The following is a 23,695-nucleotide window of genomic DNA, read 5'->3' as shown; positions in this document are numbered from 1 at the left end:
GCCATTTCTCCCTCAGGGTTATTGTGATGATAAACTGAGGTAATCTAGAGAGGCAGCATGGCATAGTAGTCAGGAGCACACACTGGAATCAGACTGTCTGGGACTGAATCCTGACTCTGCCCGTTATTGGCTGTGTAGCCTCAGGCCAGTTACTCTCGCTGTGCTTCAGTTGCTTCTTTGTAAAATGCCTCATCTGTACCTACCTCATTATATTATATAAAATGCTTGTATTTATATAAAATATCATATAAAATGTTTAGAATGTTACTTGGCATTTAAGAAGGACTATGAAAGTGTTAACATATTATTGTAAGTTTTTGGTATGGTGCTTGATACATAGGAAACAGCCACAAAGTGGTAGCTGTTGGTCATTATTTCTGGGCTGAGGGCTGGATGATCGCTCCTCATATACTGGTCAGCTTATGTCCTGTGAAAATTTGTTGTACATGATTGGTGAAAGTTATCAAGAAGTTGTTGGGTGCCTCTCTGCAAGGGATATCCTGATCTCTTTCCACCTTTTCCACAGGTCAAGGTCCAGCAGGCTGCCATGGAGCTAGAGCTGATGCCCTTCAACGTGCTGCTAAGGACCACACTGGACTTGCTGCAGGAGAAGGATCCAGCTCACATCTTTGCTGAACCTGTCAACCTGAGTGAGGCAAGTTCCCTCACCACTTCCTGAGCAGTGAGCCCCTCCTGAATTGGAAGCAGGGTCTGAGTAGGCCAGGAAGGGGTTGGGCCATAGGGTGGACAAAACCTGGTGGTTTCTGACAAACTAGTAGACTTGCCCAGAGTGAGGGGTCAGCAGGCCAGGGGGAACAGGGCCTCAGGGCTCTGCCTGAGCCAGTGTGCCAAACCAGAAAACGGGGAGGCAAGAGTACCGGTGAAGGGTGCATCTGTTTGGCTAGTAAATGGTTATTGTAATTGTACAGGTTTTATATGTTTAGGTTCCAGATTACCTGGAATTCATATCCAAGCCAATGGATTTTTCTACTATGAGGCGGAAGCTGGAGTCTCACCTGTACCACACCTTGGAGGAGTTTGAGGAGGACTTTAACCTTATAGTTACCAACTGCATGAAGTATAATGCTAAAGACACAATTTTCCACCGAGCAGCTGTCCGCCTGCGGGACCTGGGAGGGGCCATTCTGCGGCATGCCCGGCGGCAGGCAGAGAACATCGGCTATGACCCCGAGAGGGGCACCCACTTGCCTGAGTCACCCAAATTGGAGGACTTTTACCGCTTCTCCTGGGAAGACGGTGAGAAGCCTGGATGGGTGGGGAGAAGAGGGACCAGGAGGAGGCACAGGGATGGAGCCCAGAGAGCCAGGGATCAGGGTGGGCCTTGGAGCTATATAGGGTAGACATGAGGAGGAGAGCTGAGAGGAGGCACAGGCTGAGATATACCTGCTTATGGCTGCAGTGGTTCCAGGAGTTAAAGTTTAACTAATTCGCCGAGTATTTCTTGAGTGGCAGGAAAGGAAATCAGGTACTAGCTGTCTGTTTGAAAAGCTAAATCCTTCCAAGGGGTCTTCCTCTTCTGGACGCCCTCTCTGTGGCTTTGGAGCATGGAGCAGAGAGAGTGCAATGCTAGTGTATGTCTGGCTTTTTTAGAGGAGTGGAGGTAGAGAAGCAGGAAAACAGAATTTCTTCTGAGCCTTGCACTCTGCCTGTCCCTGCTGTCTGCTTCTCGGTGGCAGTAGCCAGTCACAGGCCGGGGGATTGCCAAGCTGCCTCGTGCCTGCTCCACGGAGCCTGTAATTACGACTGTGAACTGCTTCCTGCAGATGTTTCCCAGATTCTGACCTTGTCCCTGTGGCTGCCCTCCGGGCGGTGGTGTTACCAGGGCCGAGGCCTCACAGTGACACTGCTAGAAGCCACTGGCCCAAGCATTCCAGGAGAATATTTTGCATCCAAAGGATTCAGTCCCTTCCCTTTGCCCTGGGCTGGGCAGGTCCTTCAGCCCCTTCTGTCCTCCCTTCTCCCTGGCAGTGGACAACATCCTCATCCCAGAGAACCGGGCCCATTTGTCCCCGGAGGTGCAGCTGAAGGAGCTGCTGGAGAAATTGGACCTGGTGAGCGCCATGCGGTCCAGTGGAGCCCGGACCCGCCGCGTCCGCCTGCTGCGCAGGGAGATCAATGCCCTTCGGCAGAAGCTGGCGCAGCCACCACCACCACCACAGCTACCATCACTGAACAAGACTGTTTCCAATGGGGAGCTGCCAGCAGGGCCCCAGGGGGATGCGGCTGTGCTGGAGCAGTCCCCACAGGAGGAGCCAGAAGACGATGGGGACAGAGGTGAGAGATGGGGCAATAGGGGTTGGAGGCCTATGTAACGGAGTAAGGGTTGAGCTGAAATCCCATAGTGGAAGCATCCTTCCCTGAGCTTAGGTCTGACTCTTGTGGGCAAGCAAAAACTGTTGGAGGGGTCACACTTCCATGTATATCCAGGGATGATATCCAAAATACTTAATAATCAGTAGAGACCAAAAGTCAGCAGAGTGGATGTTGGCTGTTGTATTAGAGTGTGTTCTTGGGGACCACTGACGGGGATGTTAAATTGCTAGATTGTGGACAGGCTCGGGGAGTTTCAGAGACTGGGGACCAGCAGGTCTTCACTAACCAGTAAGGAAGCATTATAGTGTTTTGTACCTGATATGACTGTATTGCACATAGTAGTGAAATATTAACTCACCTTGAACCATCATGCGGATAGGCTCTTAGAGCAGATGAAGTTGTGGGGATAGGGGATGGAAAAGGAAGAAAGACCCTAAAGATTGTCTGGCTTCTTGAGCTACCTCATGGCTTTGGCCCCAGCTGGCCAAGTCTACAGGCCCATCCCAAGCAGAAAGGCCAGATTGCAAAAGACGTCCGGAGGTGATACTCACCAGCCGTAAAGCTGAGCTGCTTTCCATCCTTCCCCTTCACTGGGGACAAAATTGTACTCCTCAAACAGGTCCTCAGAACTGAGCCTACAGCTTGGGGGGATGATCTGTCATCCACACAGCCTAGAAGGGTTCAGTTATCTCCAGAGCGTAAGGGGTCAAATTGTAAGAAAGGGCCCATTTTATTTTAGGTTGACCAAGAATAAGGACATGGCTGGGAGGTCCCATTTAAGCAGTCACTCCTTCTGATTCCCTAGGTGGCAGTCAGCATGCCACTTGTATCCCAATCCTGGGCTGTGGCAGTGCAGAGTCCTGCCCAGTGACTGGCCAGAAGAGCTTCTCCCAGCGGGTTTCAAAACAAAATTCCCAGGCCTTTCTTCTCAAAGAGTCAGATGAAGGAAGTCTGGGCTGTGGCTTGAAAGTTGTAATTTTTAAGAGTTTCACAGTGGCAAACGAACAGACATGTTTGGGAACCACTGATCTAACTTACTTGCTCTAATTTTTCCACATTTGTAAACTTATTCTTTCTGTTTGTCCTACTTGCTTTACTTGGGTGATAGGAGACAAAGTACATTGACAGAAGGGAAAACACTTGAGTCGAATGGGCATCGTGCACCTCTAATCTGTAAAGCTGAACTTGCCTGAGGATTGAAGCCAGGTGGCTTTCAGTTTTCTCAGGTGTGGAGTAATGGTTTGTAACACTCATTTCATCAGACTCACCTGGTAAAGCTTTTTAAAAAAAATACCCCATAGTTAGAGATTTAGTTTCAGTTGGTCTAGGATAGGACCTTGACACTGGAATTTTTAAGAAACTTTCTAGGTGATTCTAATACACATGATTTAGACTCATTAATTCTACATTCTCTTTGCCTCAGACAAGGAGACCTGGCATATGCGTCAAGATTTGTAATAGCCTATGCCTTTGGTTCTTGGTCATCAGTGTCAGTATCTGGCTTGTAGGTGCAGACTTTTTCTAAAATGTTCAAGCAGGTTCTCTTTTTCTCTAACAGATGACTCCAAACTGCCTCCCCCACCAACCCTGGAGCCCACTGGGCCTGCACCTTCCTTGTCTGAGCAAGACTCGCCTCCAGATCCCCCTACTCTGAAACCCATTAATGATAGCAAACCTCCAAGCCGATTCCTAAAGCCCAAAAAGGTGGAAGAAGATGAGCTCTTGGAAAAATCCCCTCTGCAGATTGGGAGTGAGCCCTTGCAATGCCTGCTCAGTGACAATGGCATCAACAGAGTATCTCTCATGGCCCCTGAGGCCCCTGCTGGTGCCCCACTCAGTGGTGTGGGCCGCCGCACCTCAGTCCTCTTCAAGAAGGCCAAGAATGGGGTTAAGCTGCAGAGGAGCCCAGATAGGGCCCTGGAGAATGGCGAGGACCACGGTGCGGTGGGCTCTCCTGCCTCTCCAGCCAGCATCGATGATGAACGGCACTCCCGGAAACGGCCAAGGAGCAGGAGCTGTAGTGAGAGCGAAGGGGAGAGGTCCCCCCGACTGGAAGAGGAGACAGGTGACCACGCCGGTGACTTCTCTACTTCTCATCTGCTTTCCTGCTTTGCCTTGCCAGCCAGCACCGCCCCCTAGTTGACTGCCTCCCTCATGGTCCCTGTGGACCCAATAGAAGCATTGAGGGCTCCATAGTTTACAGTTGGGCCTGGCGCATGAGTAGGGGCCTGGAGGAAAAGGCTTTGAGAAAGTAATTTGAGACAGGCAGATTGTGTCTGGGGCCCTCTTTGGCCCTGAAGGGAATGCAAAGCTATAATGCCATAAAGTAGTTCCTACCTTCACTTTAGTTTATTCATTCATCAGATAATTCTGTGAGGCATTATTTTAGGCGAGGGGGGAAAATCAGTGAGCAAAAGGCAAAAATCTCCCTTGTAGGGGAGAAAGACTAAAAGCAAATGAGTAGATCGTATTTTCCATTAGAAACTGTGGCAAAAAGTCTTGTAGGAAAGGGGAATAGGGGCTATTGGGGTGGTATTAGAGAGGGTGGCCCGGGGAGGCCTGAGGTGAGGACATTTGAGTAAAGATTTGAAGGAGTTGGAGGCATGAGCCATCTGGGGGAAGAACACTTCAAAAAGATAGGCTAGCAAGTGCACAGGCCCTGGAGGTGGAAATGCCTGTGTGCCTGGGCCAGTGAGGAAGCCAGTGTGGCTGCAGCAGCATTAGCCAGGGTGTGGGTGGAGACGAGGCTCCAGGGCTGGCTAATGGGGGCTCTGTCACTAAAGAGTCCTTACTACACATCCAGCACAATCATGGGGTCATACAGTAAGTCAGACTGAGTTCCAGCTCTGGAAGAGTCCACAATCCAGGGGGGAGACCAGATGGTGTCCTGAGGTGCACAGATGTTAGAGGACCATGCGTGGTTGTGTGTTGGGGACAGCACTGCTGGAGGCAGGCAGGAACTAGGAGCTAGAGGACTTGGGAAAGCTTCACGAGGGGGCAGGGCCTGAGCTGGTCCTGTGGGAGGAAGGCAGAATAGCGGGGAGTAGATGGAGCCAAGGGCTCAGGCCCGTGTGTATGTATGGGAACAAGGACAGAGTGCCTGTGAGGGACAGTTTGAAGAGGGGCTTCTTGGAGCACCAGGAGCCAAGGCTGGATGGGTGAAGGGGGCCTGGAGGTGCAGACGGTGTCGTGCAGTCTCAGTGGGGTGGGGGAGGGCAGCTTGCTTGGTGGGAGGGGCCCGCTCTGGGCTTTTGCTTTTCGTGTTGCTCTCGTTCTTTTATGTGGTGGCTTTGGGCTGTGTGGCCAGCATATGCTTTTTGTCTTCCCACCTAACACTTTGTTTCTAGCAATACCTTCCCTTCCCCGTCAGTAGATTAGTATATGGAACCAAGAGTCTGAGGCCTGGAGTTAGGCAGACAAGTGTTCAAGTCCCGTCTTATGACCAGTTGTATAGGCTTGGGCAGATGAATTAACCTTTCAGACTTATTTCTTACTTCTAGTAGGAGGCTCTAAGAATTGGAAATAGCCTGTGTGAAGTACTTAGCATGCAGCATTTGATGGTTGCAGTTACCGCGGTCGTCTCCGCTCCATGAGGAGCAGCCAGACAGCACTGAGAGGGCTGTGCACTAAAAATGAAAAATCCCGCTATTGGGAAATAGGTCTGGGCGTCAGGCTCATCCAACCTGAGAGGGCCTACTGCTTGGGAACCTGCTAGAATCTGTTCATCCCCCACCATCCCAGAGGCCTGGCACCCAGGAATATTTCTGTAGGACCTTAGTGGAGTCTCCCAAAAACAGGTGTTGGTCTTTGGCAGTCGAGGCAGCTGAGACGCAGCTGGCTTCGTGATTTAAACAGAAGCTGTAACATTAGAGGCAGAGCCAGGTTAGAGTCCGGATATCTTGGCTCAGGCACCTGCTTTTACAGGTGTAGCTTGTACTCACAGTTCTCTGGCCAAGATGTCTGTGACTGAGAGCTCTTGAGCTCTTGGCTCAGCTTCCAGACTCCTAGGACTCTGGAATGTGATTAGGAATCAGGGAATAGAGAGGAGAGTTGGACGCCTTGGCAGCTCATGAGCATCATGTCCCTGGGATGACCAGACAGCCTTCATTTCCTCCAAAGGGCCCCCTTCTATAAAGAGACCTTCTCTCATTCATACCTAATACTGTCCTCTTTAAGTAAGAAGGTATTATTTTAAAAAATGGAGAAGAAGATGTTAAAGAGGAAAAGGGACGTGTATTTCAGAGCCCAGTCCAGGACCCAGGGAACTCTTGACTCTCAGGCCAGCAAGGTCAGGTCTGCTTTAGAGGTGCTCACGTCCCCCATTCTCAGCTCTGGCCAGCTCTGCTAGGTATCTTGGGGTGGGACTGACACAGCCACTACCCTGCTCCAACCTCCCCTGACACCATCCCAAAAGAATGAAGCTAGCTGTTGCCAGCTGTGTGATGGATAGGGCGTGTGAGTGTTTATCTGAAGAGGCAAGGCGGGTGGGCTCCCCAAGAGGCAGAGGAGACTCCCTGATAATTGAGACTTGAAATTAGAAGCAGATCCAGGGACTTAGGAGCCAGCTGGAGTAGGGAAGTCTTGGTATTTCCTTTTGTAGCCAACTGACAGTAACTGGTGTGAACTGTGTGCTGTGTTTCCCTTAAACCAGAGGGATGGGAAGGAAAATGCAGTGTCTGCTCATTGCCCTAGTCAACATTTCCCCCAAGTCTTCACTGGGTTCTTTCTGCCATCCAAGACCTATTTCCCATGTGGGAAGAACAGCCACCCTCTTCCACCCTCCTCACTGAGCCCTCCTGAGGCGGCTGCCTCACTCTCCAGCATGGATCAGGGGAAGGGGGTTTCCGAGTTGAGGCTTACTCTGTGTCCTTGGCAGGCGTGACCAACGGCTTTGGAAAACACACTGAAAGCGGGTCTGACTCCGAATGTAGTTTGGGTCTCAGTGGCGGACTGGCATTTGAAGCTTGCAGGTAAGAACAGTTGTTCCCGAATCTTTGTTGGCAGATCTGCCACCTTCCCCTTTATTCTCTGTTCAGCTACAGATGGAACCTCCTCCTGCTTATCTAAGATTTTTCTTCCCCCACTCCTGCTATTGCCTGCGGCCTCTGGTCTATAACTCTGGTAGCTCCTACGAAATGGGGATAACCCTTGCCTCTCAAGCTGATCCCCCTGGGAGGAGAGGAGTGGCGCTGATGCTTTACAGGGTTTGTAGAGCTGAATTTGGCTCCAGAGGGCAGGGACAGCCAAATCTCTATTGCCCAGCAAAGTTAACATTTGAGCCAATCCCCCACCTTCCCTGCTGGGCCACTCTGATAACCCAGTTCCAGACACGGTTTTGCCCTTTGCCTTTTGGGGTATCGTAGCAAAGGCATCTTGAGAGGTGTGGTGGGCAAATAAGAAATGAGCAGATAGGAAGTTTGGAATAGCCATTTATTCAAAGGCCCCAGCTCTTCTGCCATCCTCAAGTTGGGAAAGGATGGGTTTCTTTTTCCATTCTTTTACCGGAATGGAAGCTTTCTGAGACCAGAACATTAAAGTTTCTTCCAAGTCCAAGAGTTTATTGGATCCCTACACTGTGTTATGGGTGCTCTGCCAGACACCATGGAGAGTGGGATTATTGGAAATGGGAGACCCTCAGTGCCACAGAGGAGAAACAAGTCCTGAAAGCTAACTCATGGTCCTCCATTATAGCCATTGAATGGATCCTGGGTTCAGAGTAGGGGAGGAGAGGTCCCAGGGCAGCACCAAAAGACTCTACATCCAGGTTTGAAGTGCTTCCAAGGCAGGTTGAGTGTGTTTTGTTAGTACTCACTCTACTGTGGCTACTGGGCTTCTGGGGGGCAGGGGCCATGTGTGGCTGTGGGAGTTCCCCTGCCGTGGTATGTGGTTCCTTTGAGATTTCCCTCCCACCAAGCTTCAAAATCACCCTAGCTTTCTTCTTCCATGGCCTCTAGAGATGTAGGGGCAGTGGAGGGGAAGAAACACAGTATTCGGCATAGAGGAGGCAGAGCTTTCAAAATCTTACAAGATGCTTTCACCTTGGTCCTGGGTTGGAATTCCTTAGTCCTTTCAAAGATAATGCCTGGAAACCCAGTTCATTGGCATAAGGTAGGAGTAGATTAACAAACTATCCCCTCTTAGCCCTTGACTAAGGGTGGAAGGTGTGTTGGGCCCTTTGCTCCACGAAGGGCTCTCGTCCCAGCCATGAACCACAGGAAGAGAGCCAGGCCAACCTCTGGTTAGCCTGCTGATTGGGCCATGTGTTCGATTTTGTGTGGAACTCCAGTCCATGCCACCAGTTTCTCTAGAGCCCTGCTTAGTGTGGGACCAATGCCCTTGGAAGGCATTTCTTCTTTAACTCAGTGGAACTCAGTGGAATTTCAGGGTTTAAAATAGGAAGTTCAGGACTCCCCAACTGTAAGATTTTTTTTTCCTTTTTCTTTCTTTCCTTTTTTACTCCCTACACTGTGGTGATAAGTACATAAAGGAAGATTTTACTTAAGTTTTATTTATTTGAGAGAGAGAATATGCACACATAGAGGATAGGGGCAGAAGGAGACGGAGAGAGAAACTTTAGCAGACTCTGTGCTGACCACGGAGCACGATATGAGACTTGATCTCGAGACCCTGAGGCCATAAACTGAGCAGAAACCAAGAGTCAGCTGCTCAACTAACTGAGCCACCCAGTTACCCTTTTAGTTACTAATTAGACTGGAATCATATAATCACAGAACTAGAAAAAACCTTGAAAGAACCTGTGTTCACTAATCCTATCCCCTTGCCCGACTATGCTGGGGTTTATCTTTCCTGATGATTTTCTGAGCAGACTGGGGCTGTGCCTTCTATGGGTCACTTACTCAATTATTAATAATTGAACACCTATTTCAAGCCAGGCATTGTTATAAGTACTGATAAGATGTGTTCTAATGGAGCTTATCTCTCAGAAGGGACAGATGAGTGTTAGACCAGTAAACAAAGTAATTATAGATTGGGTTGGCTGCTTAGATCTGCGTAACTTGGGAAGAGGGCTGAAATGCAGGCCAGGTTGGGTCACTTGTGCTTTTCTCTGAAACAGGAATACACGGACCTAGTTTTGTTGTATCTTTTACTGAGCTCTTCCTCAGAGCTCATCATTTGATAGTACACAACATTAGTAGTTTATAATATTTAAAGTGAGAAATTAAAATTTACTGCCCTTCATATAATAGTATTTGTTATATAACTACCATCTGTCATTTGTTGAGTACTGGGTATGTGAGTGCTTTCTGTGTATTAATGCACTAGATCCTCACAGCAGCCCATGGGGACACCAGCCTCAGAGAGGGTAGATAACTTGCTCAGCGTCATAGAACGCATGAATAGAAGAGCCAGGTTCTGAACCCAGGTAGTCTGGCTCCAGAGTTTCTCTCTTAACCTCTCTGTTGTGCCCTCTTTTGTCATATTTGAAGATGTCTCCCCAGATCCATGGTAGGAACTTTGAGAGGCCTCAGAGTCTCTAAGCCCAGTGGCAGATTTTTATAGGGTGAGTGGGAACTGAATCCGAAATGTAAACCGGGTGTTAATTTTTTTTTTTTTTTTTTCCTAAACAGGTTCTAATTTTGACTAGCAGGGAAAAAAAGCTACCAACCTGCCAGTTACTGAAGGATTAGGATTCATTGGGTTCTGGTTGTGCAAGGTTTTCTGAATTAGACTATAATAAAGTCAGCTTTGATTCAGTAAAACAGGAGTACCCTACTCTCTCCAATCAGTCCTGATGCCGGCCTCCTTTTATCCCACTGGGGTGTCCTAAGCATTTCTACTCTTCTGCAGATTGGTGCCCCATCTTTTAAGCATTTCTTTTTTGTTGAAAAAATTATATAGGAGTGATATTTCTCACTGTTTGGATGGGAACAAACCCTGGCTACATCATGCCCAGAGGCTCACAACTATGGTGTACGTTAGAATTGGATTGAGAGCTATTTAAAAATACAGATGCTTGGGTGGGTTCCACGTATACCATTACTCTGATATTACCATTCTCATTTTTGCTTTAGTACCTTCTAGTCTTTGTCTAATATATATGTATATTTTAACTTCTTTGCAATAACCATGTGGGAAAAAATTGGTCTTATTTGTTAAAAAAAAATCTATCTCTGTCTAAGAAAAACTTCACACACAAAGTGGAAATGAGAAGTAGATTTTTTTTTCAATTAAAAAATGTCTTTTCTAATTAAGGAAGTAAGATATGTCCTTTATAGAAAGTTTGGGGAAGAGGCACATTTTTGTACCTCAAAAATAAATTGTTTTCTAAAGAAGCAGCATGAATCACAGAGTAAAAGAATTCTGGACAGATGTGAGACTGGCCCTCCTCATGACTAGGCTGCCTAAACCCTGGAAGGATTGACAGGTGCCTGAAGTGACCTTTCCTCTGGGTGAAGGCCAAGGTCCCTGGGCAAGGAAGCAGGTTATCTCTATCCAGAGCCCTTCCACACGGATGAAGTGGTCCCTCAAAGCCTCATAGGAACTTTGTGGTCAGAAGCATATTGTGGGTTAATGCAAGTTATTAGGGGAAGATAAGAAACTATTCTCCTTGAAGAGTTTTTGCAGCTCCCCTCCTCTCAGACATAAGAGAGCAGTAGTGGATGTGTTAGTCATTGAAATTGCTCATTTTGCTCCCTCTGCCTTCTTGGTCTATATGCAGTGGTCTGACGCCCCCCAAACGCAGCCGTGGGAAGCCAGCCCTATCTCGAGTCCCCTTCCTGGAAGGTGTAAATGGAGATTCTGACTACAGCAGCTCAGGTGAGGAGCGGTACTGGTGGATCTGGGGAGAGGGGGCAGGCCTTCCAAAGAACCAGCTCTGTGGGCTGCAGCCAGACCTGTAGCTCCTAAAACTCTTGGGCACGGGCATGGAGATGGCTCCCCCTCCCAGGCCATTCAAACTCTTTTTTTGAACTTCATCCTAAATTTGAATAGTAATATATGCCCATGATAACAAAAATCAAAAAGGTACAAAATGAAATGAAAAGCCAGGGGTCCTTTCCTTAGAACAACCACTGCTAGCAGTTTCTTTTGTGTCTCCCTAGATGAAATTTTTATAAGCCAAGACCTATGCATATATTTAGGAGAGTGCGTAGAGAAGCTAATATACATGTGTTCCTCTAAACCATGCCTTTTTTCAGTTAATAGTATATCTTGGAGATGCTTCTGTGCTTTTTATTGGCTGCTTGATGTCCCATTATCTAGGAGTGCCAGTCCTTCGCAGATGGACATGTAGATTGTTTTCACTTCTTTGTTATAATCAGTGAGCAACTTGTACACAGATCATTTTGTATCACTGGGGAGCACGCACTTCTGTAGAGAAGTGGAGCTGCTGTACATGAGAGAAGTGTGTACTTGTAGTTTCCAGAGACATTGCCACTCTGCCCTCACTGGAGTGATCAGTGACAGCCTGGATCACTGAATCTCATACATTGCCCTGGGATTTCCTGGGATCCAGTGCTTCCAGCCCCGTCATCATGAGACATTCTACCCCGGCTGGTCCAAACAGTGACATACATGGACCGAGGGATTGAAGAACAGGACAAGGCAGGGCCATAGGAGAGGTCTGGTCGGTGCTCAGGTGGAGTGGGGACAGGGCGGGCTCTTCTCCGAGTCCATCTCTGTGCAGTCCTCCTGTGCGGCGGGGCGGTGCACTCTGGATGCCCTGTGAAGCTTCCATATAACACACAGGTGTCAGGGCCTCTCTTCTTTCCTTTTCCCAACCGCTTTACTTTTCCTTAGCATCAGTTTCTTTCTCATACGTGTGTTGAGGAATGCATGCCTGTGTGTTTCACTGTTGTCTGACTGTCAGTGCCCAGAAAGCAGGGCTCCTGTCTAGATGAACTGGATCAGCATCTAACACAAAACTGGCAGCGGATTGGCACCTACATTGTGATTCTGGTAGTGACATTTTACTCTTATTTTTAGAACCATACACTTATAAAATTATGCCAAAGGAAATTTAAAAATTTCGACCCTCTGATGTCCCATCATCACCTTAACACAGTTGTCTTCATTTCTCTCTGTGGCCTTCTGTTTATTTGAGGCACATTTTTAACAAAATGTTAATCCAGAACATTTCATTTTCTGCATTTTTCAACGTTCTCTCATACTTTTTTCATGTTGACACGATCTTTATTTATCTCATATTAGTGGAACAGCGTACCTTCCAATCAGTGCATTATAGTTTACTTAACTCTTTTATTGTTAGACTTTTAGTTATTTCCAACTTTCAACATTATACATAATGTAGTAAATGTGTATTTTTGTTTAAAATCCTTTTATTCATTTTTAAAGTTATTTTTCTTTGAATACATTCCCACGGAAGGAATGTACTGAAGCAGATGATTCATACTTTTTTTTTAATGGCTCTTGAGACATACCGCCAAATTATATATATATTTTTAAGATTTATTTATTTTTAGAGAGAGTGAGAGAGAGAGAGAGAGAGAGTGCATACATGCAAGCAGGGGGAGGGGCGGAGGGAGAGACTCTCAAGCAGACTCCCTGCTCGGCATGGAGCCTGATGCAGGGCTCAGTCTGGACCCTGAGATCATGACCAGAGCAATAATCAAGAGTCAGATGCTTAATCGACTGAGCCACCTACGTGCCCCCTGCCAAATTATATTCTTAAGGATTAGACTGGTCTGCAGTTTCTTCAGCAGTGTGTGATTGCACCAGTTTCCCCACAGCCTTCCTCTTTAGTATTAGATTTTATCCTTTTGTTGTTACTGCTTTTGACCCAGTGCATAAAAAACAATACCCTGGGGTGCCTGAGTGGTTCAGTCTGTTAAGCGGTTGCCTTCAGCCCAGGTTATGATCCTGGGGTCCTGGGATCAAGCTCTGTGTCCAGCTCTCTATTCAGCAGGGAGAGTGCTTCCCCTTTCTCTCTGCACACCCCCTCCTTGGCTCATGTCCTCTCTTTCTTTCTCTCTCTCTCAAATAAATAAATCTTTAAAAAAGAAACAATACCTCATTATTAGTAGTACATTTTTTTTTAAATTATAAATGAGGGTGGTAATATTCTTTTTTTTTTTTTGAATTATTTATTTATTTGACAGAGAGAGATCACAAGTAAGCAGAGAGGCAGGCAGAGAGAGAGAGAGAGAGAGGAGGAGGAAGCAGGCTCCCTGACGAGTAGAGAGCAGAGAACAGAGAGCCCGATACGGGACTCGATCCCAGGACCCTGAGATCGTGACCTGAGCCGAAGGCAGGGGCTTAACCCACTGAGCCACCCAGGGGCCCAGAGGGTGATAATATTCTTTAGGAATATAATTTCCAGTCTGGAAAAGTCTGGGGCCTTTTCCTTGATTGTACTTGGTCACCTTGAGTTCTCAGTTTCTAGCTGTGGGGAGGGGAAGAGAGGTTCCTCCTTTTGTTTAGGAGCATTTGTGAAGTCCGTCCACGTGTGCTGGCGCATCAGGTGTAGAACAGAGTAAGCTGGAGAGATGTGGTACCTGCCTCGAGTGGGACACCATGTAAGATTCTGAGAAAAGCATGTCCACGAGGGACCTGCAGACCTGCTAGGCTCTGCTGAGTCCTGTGTATCCAGGTGACCTGGGTGGTCAGGCGTGGCCCTGTCGGAAAGAACTCATTTATTATCAAGTGGTTTTCCTGGGATGTCTGTCCCAGGCATCTTTTTCCATGAAGCCCCTATTGGGAGGCTCACCACGCAGGGAGGCCCAGAGAGCAGATTGTGGTTTTGTCAAGTTGCATTGTCATTCTTCTTCTTGGGGTCCTGGTGATGAAGCAGTCATGTTTTTCCAAGGAATACCATCCTAGGGTTCTAGTCCAGAGGTTAGCAAACTAACATATTGCCTGTTTTTTTGTAGGGCCTGCAGGCTAAAATGGTTTTTACATTTTTAAATGATTGAAAAGAAAATCAAAAGAAGAATGATATTTTGTAACACATGAAAATTGCATGAAATTCAAATTTCAGTGCCTAAAAATAAAATTTTATGGGGACACAGCCATATTCATTCCTTTACAGAATATCTGTGGCTGTTTTCATGCTGCAACAATAGAGTTGAGTAGTTGCAACAGAGACCATGTGGACTGTAAAACCTAAAATATTTATCGTTTGGCCATTTACAAAACAAGTTTGCCGACCTCTGGTCTAGTCGTAAGAACTAAGGAAAAGCCAGGGAAGAGGAAGGGTGGAGGGGATGTGACTGACTCATTCCTGGGTTGCCCCAGTCAAATGGAGGCCACAGGCAGGCCTCCTGGGCACCATTCCAAGTCCCCTTTGGGTGCTGTCTCCTCCCCTCCCCCACCCCCAGGCAGAAGCCTCCTGATGCCCTTTGAAGACCGCGGAGACCTGGAGCCCCTGGAGCTGGTGTGGGCCAAGTGCCGAGGCTATCCCTCCTACCCTGCCTTGGTGAGTCTGCCCCAGACACCACTCTTCTCCCTCCCCTGGGCTGTTCTGGCCCCTGTCTTGCCTTGGGGGCTTATCTAATTGGATCAAGCCAGCAGAGTATGGTGGGGGTCAGGATGCCTTTAGCCACAGAAGAGAGGGAGGTTTTACCCCAGCCTGGGTGGGTCAACCCATCAAGGTCCCCAGCTTGGAGCACTCAAAATAGGGTAAAAGTATGAAGACAGAGACTTGGGCTCATAAGGATTTAATAGCATTTATTTATTTGCTTATGCATAAAAGTAATGTATGCTTGTTGTAGAGAATTTATTAAACATTTTTCATGCAAATTCTTGAAATACTGAGGAAGGTATGGTTTTTCTCATGTTGTGGGGAAGAAAATTGAGGGTCTGCCTGTTGCCTGTGGTCATCTAGCTATTAAATAGCAGGGTTGGAATTTGAGCCCAAGGCTCAACATGTGTAATGGCAAAGCCTGTGTTTGAGCCACTAAGTTCAAAATCACCCACAGTCTCATCTATTCGGAGATTACCTCTTGGTGTATAGCCACTCAGCTTTTTTTTAAATGCATAAATATGAGATCATACTCTGTTTAACCTCCCTTTCACTTAACAGTGTACCATGAACACGCATGTCTTGTGCCATTAAACATTCTTTATCAACATCACTTTAACGACTGTATTATCCTCAGTTGTATGCATGTACCTTATTTAACCATTCCTTAGTTGGTCACTTAGGTTGTTTTGAGTTTTTCACTATGACAAATAGCTGGTAGTAAACATGACTATAATTTTATTTTGTGCACATCTTGATTATTTCTATACAGTGAATTCTTAGAGGTGCCTTCTTGGGGCAAGGTCTCTGCAAAATTCTGATACAAATTGCCAAGCTGCCCTTTAGAAAGTTAGTTTCAGTGTCTACTCCCACCAGTAGTAGCTAAAATTTCTCATTTTTTCCATAGTAGCAGTAGCTAAAAGTTCCGTTTTTATCACCTTGATTGTTATTTCTTAGAGCTCCCTCTGTACTGGGGAGGTAATGTCCATCTGGCACTGGAAGATAGTGATTCTAAACCTTTGGGGCATGCCAGAATCATGGAGGAATTTTTTAAACAATACGGATACTGAGGCCCCATCTCAGAACGAGCCAGTGAGAATAAGGCCAAATTAAGCAATGAATATTTTCTTAATTTTAATTTAATTTAATTTTATTAGAGAGCAGCACGAGAGGGATTGGGGGAGAGGGAGAGAGAGAATCTTAGGCTCCGTACTCAGTGTGGAGCCTTATGTGGGGCTTGATCTCACAATCCCAAGATGATGACCTGAGCTGAAACCACGAGTTAGGTGCCTAACTGACTGAGCCACCAGCTGCCTCTGGCTGTAAATATTTTGTAAAAACCTTCCCAGATGATCTGTAATCAGGGTTGTGAACTACCCTGCCAACTGCTTGCATGTATACAGGGTTCTGGGCTTCTCAAGGTTCTTTTGGGTCTAATAGCACCTTCTTAAGGTCACGAAGGCAGAAACTCTGACCCTTTTGGGCTGGAGGAAGCTACAGCTCTAAGAGGTTGTACAACTTGGGAGGCCATACTGGAATGCCTTTTGCCTACCTCACTCCCCCTGGAGTGGCAGGTGGGGGTGATCCACGCAGTGATCCAGCTGCTGAGGAGTTGGGCCTAGGGTCTATGCCCTGTTGTCACTGAGACCCCAGCGTAGTTGCCGAGGAAGTGCTTAAAGCTGTACAGGTTTGCTACTGGTTTTTTTAAGTCTCACAGTGCAGAAACAACAACAACAGAAGTCTAAAACTAGTCTCTTTTTTTCCCTTTTTAATTATCTTCTTTATCATAACATTTTCTTTCATGATTAAAATAAATTCAGCCACCACCTGAGAAAACCCACCGCCTGAACACAGCCTGTGTTTTTATTTTGGTTTACGCTCTCCCAGTTCTCCTGTGCATTCTTAAATATGTACTTGTGTCCATAATGAATATACGGTTTTCAAATTTTTTTTTGGCTCTTGTTTAAAAAAAAAAAAAAGTCTTTTTCTATAAAATAATGTGCCTGTACTATAGAAGTTTTGGAAAAGTAGCAGGAACCCCACCATTCTAGCATGTCAGCTGTAAGCGTTTTGCATCATGTCTTGTCTCTGTTTATGTAGTAAGGCTGTAATAATAGTGTATGTAGACGTTTATTAGATAATGTGTTAAAGTGTATCACAAGCCACTGTTGTTTTATATCTGCATAACATTTGAGCGAATGGTCTATCGTTTGTTATTTTGGGACATATTTGCCTGCATCTTCTTTAAAAAGGGAGGAGAGCTCTCCTTGAGGGGCTACTTTCCCACCTTGCTTCTGCCCGGGGCAGGGGTTGGGGGTGGCATTTTTCACCATCTGCCCGCTCTCCTCCCTCCCTTTCCAAGGCAGGAACCAGCATGGCTTTAGTGAAGAGTGGCCCCTCTTTCTTGTTGAGTTGAGGAAGTTCAGTAGGGCTTGTGTGGTAGTTCTCATTAAGACCCTTAGCTTTGTCCCAGGGGGGACAGACAGGCTGGGAGATAGTTTTGACCAAACTGCACAGCTGGGGGCAGGGTAGGGGTGGTTCTTCCTTAGAGCACACTCTTAACCAAAACACCTGCTTTCAGCTGCTTATCTTGAGAGGGAAGTAGGGAAGCTGGCAGACACCCAAAGGTAAACAGCCAGAGCAGTTTATTATGAGAACAGGCCCCCTGGGACAGAGTATAGAAATTAAGATTTTTCCATCTCTGGAGAAAGCTGCTTCCTCGGTACATTTCCAAGCCCATCTGGCCTCAGCACACAGAGATGATCCACCCACTGCTTTGGAAACGAGGTCTGTGTAGGGCAGCAGGCAGCAGAGACTCAAGCCACTGTGGCCTCAGCCAGCCATGTCCTCCTGTGTCTGGTGCTTTCCTCGGTCAGCTGATAGCTAGCTGTCAGCAGACCTCTCCGCATCAGTAAGAAGATGAAATAAGATGCTGATGTGTGAATAAGTAGGAGCTTTGGTCACTGTCAGTACTTCCTAGAGCTAGAGGTCACAGTTGTCATTGCCACCAGGCATCTTGCAGAGCCCCTGTCCTGTGGAGCTTGCAGCCCCGAGCATTAATTCCTCCGGTGGCCCTTCTTTCTAGCCACATCATTCTCCCCTCTCCAGCACCCCTCCAAGTTCAGTCTTAAAGCATTTTTCTGATGCCCACAAATGTACCTAGTCCACACAGCAGGCAGATTGTCGTCAGGAAAATTGTGGGTAGCCAGGCCTCTGCTAGGTAGAACCAAAGGGATGGGCCCTGATGCTGTTGCAGAAGCTCCTTCCTAGCGGTGGTGTCTAGGAAGGCCCCGGAGCCTTTGATATGAATTGCAAAGGTTTTTGTTTTTTTTTAAATATTTTATTTATTTGACAGAGAGAAATCACAACTAGGCAGAGAGGCAGGCAGAGAGAGAGGAGGAAGCAGGCTCCCCGCAGAGCAGAGAGCCCGATGTGGGGCTCGATCCCAGGACCCTGGGATCATGACCTGAGCCGAAGGCAGAGGCTTTAACCCACTGAGCCACCCAGGCACCCCGGAATTACAAAGGTTTTAAAGGGAAGTTGACAAGGGCAAAAATGGCCTCTACTCCCCCTAAGGGACATTGGGAAGAATGAATTTGCCAGTCTGGCCTGGACATCACAGATACCCCCTCAATTCTGACACACACACACACACACACACACACACACACACACACACACACCAGTGTCCCCTCCCCCACTTCCTCCCCTCACCCCCGGATTCACACTGCTTCTGTTTCAGCTCTGGGCCCCAAAGGTTGATGGAGCAAGCTCACTCATTGGAAGAATTGACTGAGCAGGGCTAGAGGATTAGGCCAATGAACTGGGAAAGGAGAGCTGAGACTTCCATTTTGGGGTTCTGGGGGGTCACAGAAGAGGTCAGCCCCCTTCATCACTTGGTTGTGGGCCTGGCTAAGGCCCTGCATCGCTTGGTGGGCGGCAGGTTCAGGAGGGAGTCCTGGCGCAGCATGCTCGGCTCACCCCCTCCACCCGCAGCTGAGGGCCATCTTCTTTCCTGCCTCCAGATCATCGATCCCAAGATGCCCCGGGAGGGCCTCCTGCACAATGGTGTCCCCATCCCTGTCCCCCCGCTGGATGTGCTGAAGCTGGGAGAGCAGAAACAGGCCGAGGCTGGAGAGAAGCTCTTCCTTGTCCTCTTCTTTGACAACAAGCGCACCTGGTGAGTGGGTGCTCCCACCAGGAGGTTGCACCAGTGTGTGCGCTGCGGGCCCGACTGGGAGGCTGTGCACCCACTGCCATGCTGGGGAGGTCCACGGAGGGCTCTGGATTCCATGACCCTACCTCCACCCAGATAAGGTGAAGCATTACCAGCAGCTGGCTGCCCCTGGTGCGTTAATAGTAACTGAGGAGTGTCTCAGGTCAGATTCCCTGGGAAACACCCTGAGGTGGAGATTTCTATCAGGAGGCTTCCTGGGGAGAGCTGTGAGAATGAGGGATGCAGAGCTGGGCAGAGGGACCTGTTGAACAGTGTCACACTTGCTACAGAGGCCTCCGCTGATTTCAGGGGAGCTCGAGAGCTGGGGGGCTTGTTAGCGATGTCAGGATTTGGGTCTGTGCCTTTGTATCTTCGTGTCAACTAGTCATTGAATGCTGGCTGCCCCTGGGTGGGGGTCGGGGGGGGTCACCTTGGTCCAGGTAGCTCCCTTGGTGGAGGGTGATTCCTGGAGAAGATTCAGCTGAGAGCCTCCCCATGGATGTGGGCATGTGTGTCTTAGTCCTGGGGCGGGGTGGGGGGTTGTGGAGGTGGAGTGGTTCTGAGCAGTGCAGGGTCCATGGCAAAGGGCTTACTCGTCCTTCAAGATTTCTCTTAGCAGCAGGAAACTTTTTTCACTTCTGCTTCTGTAGAATGAGGAGGTAGGACTACCTAGTCCAAGTAGTAATAGCTACCCTTAATTGTTTACTCCGTGTCCTTATGCAAATTGATTTACATACATAATCTCATTTAATCCTCATTAAATCTTCCATCAAACCCCTCCACTCCATTTTGCAGCCGAGGAAGCTGGGGCTCAGAAACTTAAGACCCCATAGCCAGAACTGGGATACAAACCATGATCTGGCTTCAAAGGCTAGCTTTTTACCATATGTTAGATTCACCTGGGGATCTTTAAAAACACACACACACACACACCCACACACACACACACACTCCCCCCACCTCCAGGTGTGGTTGCCACCAAGGAATCATTGATTCTTGGTATCAGCCCCAGTTCCTAGCCATAGTTCCCTGGTGTCCCAAGGCAGGGTGAGGGCTAACCCTCATATGGGCCTCTCTTGGCTCCCGGGTCCTGACAGCCCTAAGCAGAGTGAGTGGGGCTCAGGGAAGGGCCTGGCTACAAAGCAGGTCCTTTGGAGACCTCCTGCCTGAAGTGTCCCAGTCTGTCTCCTCCTGTTCTGTCGCCTCCCCTGGCTTTACTTGTCCTAGGAGGATGGTCCAGAGGAGCCCCCTCATGTGACCCACCACACCCCAGGCCTCTTACTGTGCTTGTGTTTTAGGCAATGGCTTCCAAGGGACAAAGTGCTGCCCCTGGGTGTGGAAGACACCGTGGACAAGCTCAAGATGCTGGAAGGCCGCAAGACCAGCATCCGAAAGTCAGTGCAGGTGGCTTACGACCGTGCAATGATCCACTTGAGCCGGGTCCGGGGGCCCCACTCCTTCGTCACCTCCAGCTACCTGTAAGGGCAGGGCCCGGCCTGTGTCTGCCTGTCCCGCCTCTATTCCATGAGGCACAGAGGCCTCTTCCTGCCCTAGCCAGTCGTATGGCCGGCAGCTTCCCCCCTCCATGGCAGGCCAGGGACTGGGTTGTGTCCTCCCCACGGGCAAGGCCCCAGTTTTGACCAACTGTGTGGTTCCCCTGGTGGGCCTGCTGTGTGCCAAAAACTCCCACCTGAGCTCGCTCAGGGGCTAGTCCACTGAAGAACCAGTTAGAAGTAGAAATAGCTGTGAGGCTTAGGCCCAGCCAAGGAGATGGACCTGAGCCCAGAACGCAAGAGGTCCTAGGCTCTTTCTCAAAGGTGTGCCTGGCCTCTTCCTCCCCATTCCCAGCTAACTACGCCTCAGGGCAAGTGAGGCTCTGACATTGACCCCAGAGGTGCTGTGGATACACGAGGGTCCCGCAGGGGAACTCGCGGAGCTCACCCTCTCTCCCCTCATCACCCGTTCTCATTACCTCTTCCCTGTCCCATCTTCTGCACCAGTGCCGTCTCTCTTTCCCATATCCCTTTCCTTTCTTTTGTGCCAAATGGACAGAAACCACCACCAAACTGGTCTTTTTTTCTTCTTTTTATGTCTCATTCCCTTTGAGGCCAGCTGCTATGCTAGGTGGGTGCCTCCGCCTGGCTCCTCAGGGCCCAGGACAGAGGGCAGCCTACCACTCGGGTGACCCCTCCACCAGCACATACCCCCGACCCGTATTTGCTGCAGACACACAGCTGGGGCCAGGCTCTGAAGGCTGGCCCCCTTGACCGAGGCGAGGCCCCTCTTCCCCTCTCCCTGTGTGCCGAGTGGCGGGCTGAGGCTTGGTGGGCTCCTGTCAGACCAGGCTGGTTGGCCGAGTGTCCATCCGTCCACTTGGATGGCGAGGGTTGTGGGGTGCATCCGTGCTCTTCAGCTGGGTCTGCCGCGAACCCCTCCTGTCCTGTCTCTGTGGGCCTCACTGTCTGCCGCCATGGATGGTGGGGCCCACAGTCCAGCCGCCCCCTGCCTGCGCTCTGCCCTGCCCAGCCTCTGCTGCTCCCGCTCCCGCACTCCAGGGGACACCATGCTTTTGTTTCTCACTCTCTGTCTTCTTCCCTCTCCTCCTTTCAACTCCCCTCCCCACCTTCACCTTCTCAAAAATGGAAGGAAAAAAAAACAACAACTGTGAAACGGGGAATGCTGACTGACAAACCAACACAACTTTCAGAGGCTTCGATGTCTATTCTCTGGATGATTTTTTTCACCTCTTAAGCACCAAAGCCGCCAGGTCGCAGGCCACTGATCGCCATGTTGATTTTTAATCTGACGTTCTTTTTAATTGTTTTAAATTTTTCATAGGGGAGTTTTGGACAAAACAAAGTCACTGGGGAGATCACTGCCATTTTTACACACTCGACTTTTTAAAAATACAACCAACCAACCACCACAACTTCTTATACATTTGGGACACGAGCCAGAGTTTAAAAGGGAACCAACAAAACTCTCTGTAACATAAAGGATGGGGTTTTGGATTTTGTACAATAATAAAAATACAATACAGCATATGGCTAGGGAAGGACATGGTGTATATAATTGTAAAATACTGTTCTAAATTATTGAGGCCTATAGTTTCCATTACTGGAGTCCTCTGTTGTGTGGCTGAGTGTTTTAAATGCACACAGTTTAAATGCCCAGGTTTGTTTAAAGGAGCCAATGCGTCCCCTTCTCCCCAGGTAGTTGGTCAGCTGTGGATTCTGTGACCTTTGTCTCAACCTGTGTTGTAAGATCTCGGGGCTTTCTCTCTCTTTCTCTCTCTGTGTCTCTTTCTTCCCCCGAACACCTTCTTTTTCTTAGTCTCTTTCTTCCCCCAAGCTCCTTGACTCTTTCAGTCTCTCTCTGAGTCTTATTTTTAAAACTGCTCTTTTAGAATGGGAAGCGGCTCAGATCCTGCTGTGGCTCGGGGCCTACGTGTCTCAGTCGCGTCTGCTGTGAAGCACACGATGCTCTATTTATTGTAGAAAGTGACTTTATTTGCTTTCTAGAATTGTTTATAACAGATGGTATAAGAGAGGTAATAAACAGAGAAAAATCTATGCTTGTAAAGAATACAAAAGTTAATTTTACCTACTATAATATGACTGTCTGAAACTTATTTTCTCTCTGAGAAATAAATGTTCTAATGGGCAGTAATTGCTGTGCTGTGTTTGGTATTGTCCGTGGGGGCCCATCCCTCGCTTCCTAATTTCTGTAGCTCATCCCCTCCTCAGAAGGTGGGAGCCATTAAGAATGGGCTGTCTAGCTGTTGTAGGTTCCCAGCTGGAAAGGGCTCTGACTGTCTCTAGGATCCCCGGGAGGGGTGTGAAGGTGGGCTCCAACGTTGTATCCCTCCCAAATAGCACCAGCCTCTCAGTCCTGTGGAAGGTCCAGCCTACCGGCCCATGGCTCAGCTTTCCCGTGGCCCTGTTCCTTCGGGAGCATCTGTTCCTCATGCAGCAGGATATGTAGCCCCGTGTCTCTAGCACCTGTTTACCAAGCTTGCCAAATCTGAGACTAGAGGATGCTCACGTCTCCTGTCATTGTTGCTGTCCCCATTCTATAGATAGCTGGGACACACAGGCCTAAGGTGGGCGTGGCTCCTTTTAGAGCCAGAAGGGATCCTAGCGCCAACCTGGTCTTCATTTTGCAGATGACCAAACAGATCAGCAAGATTAAAAGCCTTGTCCAAGGCCAGCCAGCCAAGTAATGGCATCAGAATCCCGCGACAAGGATCTGGCCAAGGGTTTCCTGGTGGGCTCCATAGCATCTCAGGGCTATGCTGGCCTTTTCTGTACCAGCCCCCCTCTCTCACTGGCCATATATGACTCCAGCATTTCTGGAAAGGGACATCTTGAAGAGAAGAGGGTGAGTTCCCAGGGACAAACTGCTCCGCTGCTGGGCCCGGGACAGCATTTCCCCATCCCCTCCCCTGTCCCATCTCTGCTCCTGCCTGGCTCCTGTGCTTGGCTGAGAGTTATGCATCACAGCAGGGTGACTGGAGGACAGGGGTCTCCGGATGGCCTCTGGATGGCATTCGAAATTCTCACTTGAGTCACTAGAGTGTAACAGTGCTTAATGTGATAATATAACATTGACATGGTACCTGCCATGCGCTGATAATTTTGGAATTATGCATTGGGGGTGCAGAGATGCACACCCTGGGCCCACAGGATGTGGGTCCACAGGTGGCT

General features: G+C 48.5%; 1 protein-coding gene across 4 annotated transcripts in view; it reads left to right on the top strand.

The window, feature by feature from the left end:
* The window catches only part of BRPF3 (bromodomain and PHD finger containing 3), a 34,777-nt gene extending 12,119 nt beyond the window's left edge, over window positions 1-22,658 (top strand). For 2 of the 4 annotated variants that reach the window (XM_046004997.1, XM_046004998.1), the window contains exons 5-13: window positions 527-655; window positions 945-1,257; window positions 1,990-2,295; window positions 3,893-4,399; window positions 7,211-7,304; window positions 11,015-11,112; window positions 14,631-14,728; window positions 18,799-18,953; window positions 20,288-22,658. In XM_046004997.1, coding sequence (XP_045860953.1) covers window positions 527-655; window positions 945-1,257; window positions 1,990-2,295; window positions 3,893-4,399; window positions 7,211-7,304; window positions 11,015-11,112; window positions 14,631-14,728; window positions 18,799-18,953; window positions 20,288-20,471 — 1,884 coding nt within the window. In that variant the 3' untranslated portion in view covers window positions 20,472-22,658. Of the gene's footprint in view, window positions 1-526; window positions 656-944; window positions 1,258-1,989; window positions 2,296-3,892; window positions 4,400-7,210; window positions 7,305-11,014; window positions 11,113-14,630; window positions 14,729-18,798; window positions 18,954-20,287 lie in introns of those variants that run through there. The other 2 variants (XR_006818321.1, XM_046004999.1) reach the window with 2 other exon arrangements.
* The last annotated feature ends 1,037 nt before the right edge of the window (window positions 22,659-23,695 follow it).

This window comes from Meles meles, chromosome 5 (genome assembly GCF_922984935.1).
Source record: "Meles meles chromosome 5, mMelMel3.1 paternal haplotype, whole genome shotgun sequence".
Classification (NCBI taxonomy): domain Eukaryota; kingdom Metazoa; phylum Chordata; class Mammalia; order Carnivora; family Mustelidae; genus Meles; species Meles meles.
This window is presented reverse-complemented; position numbering and strand designations above follow the sequence as displayed.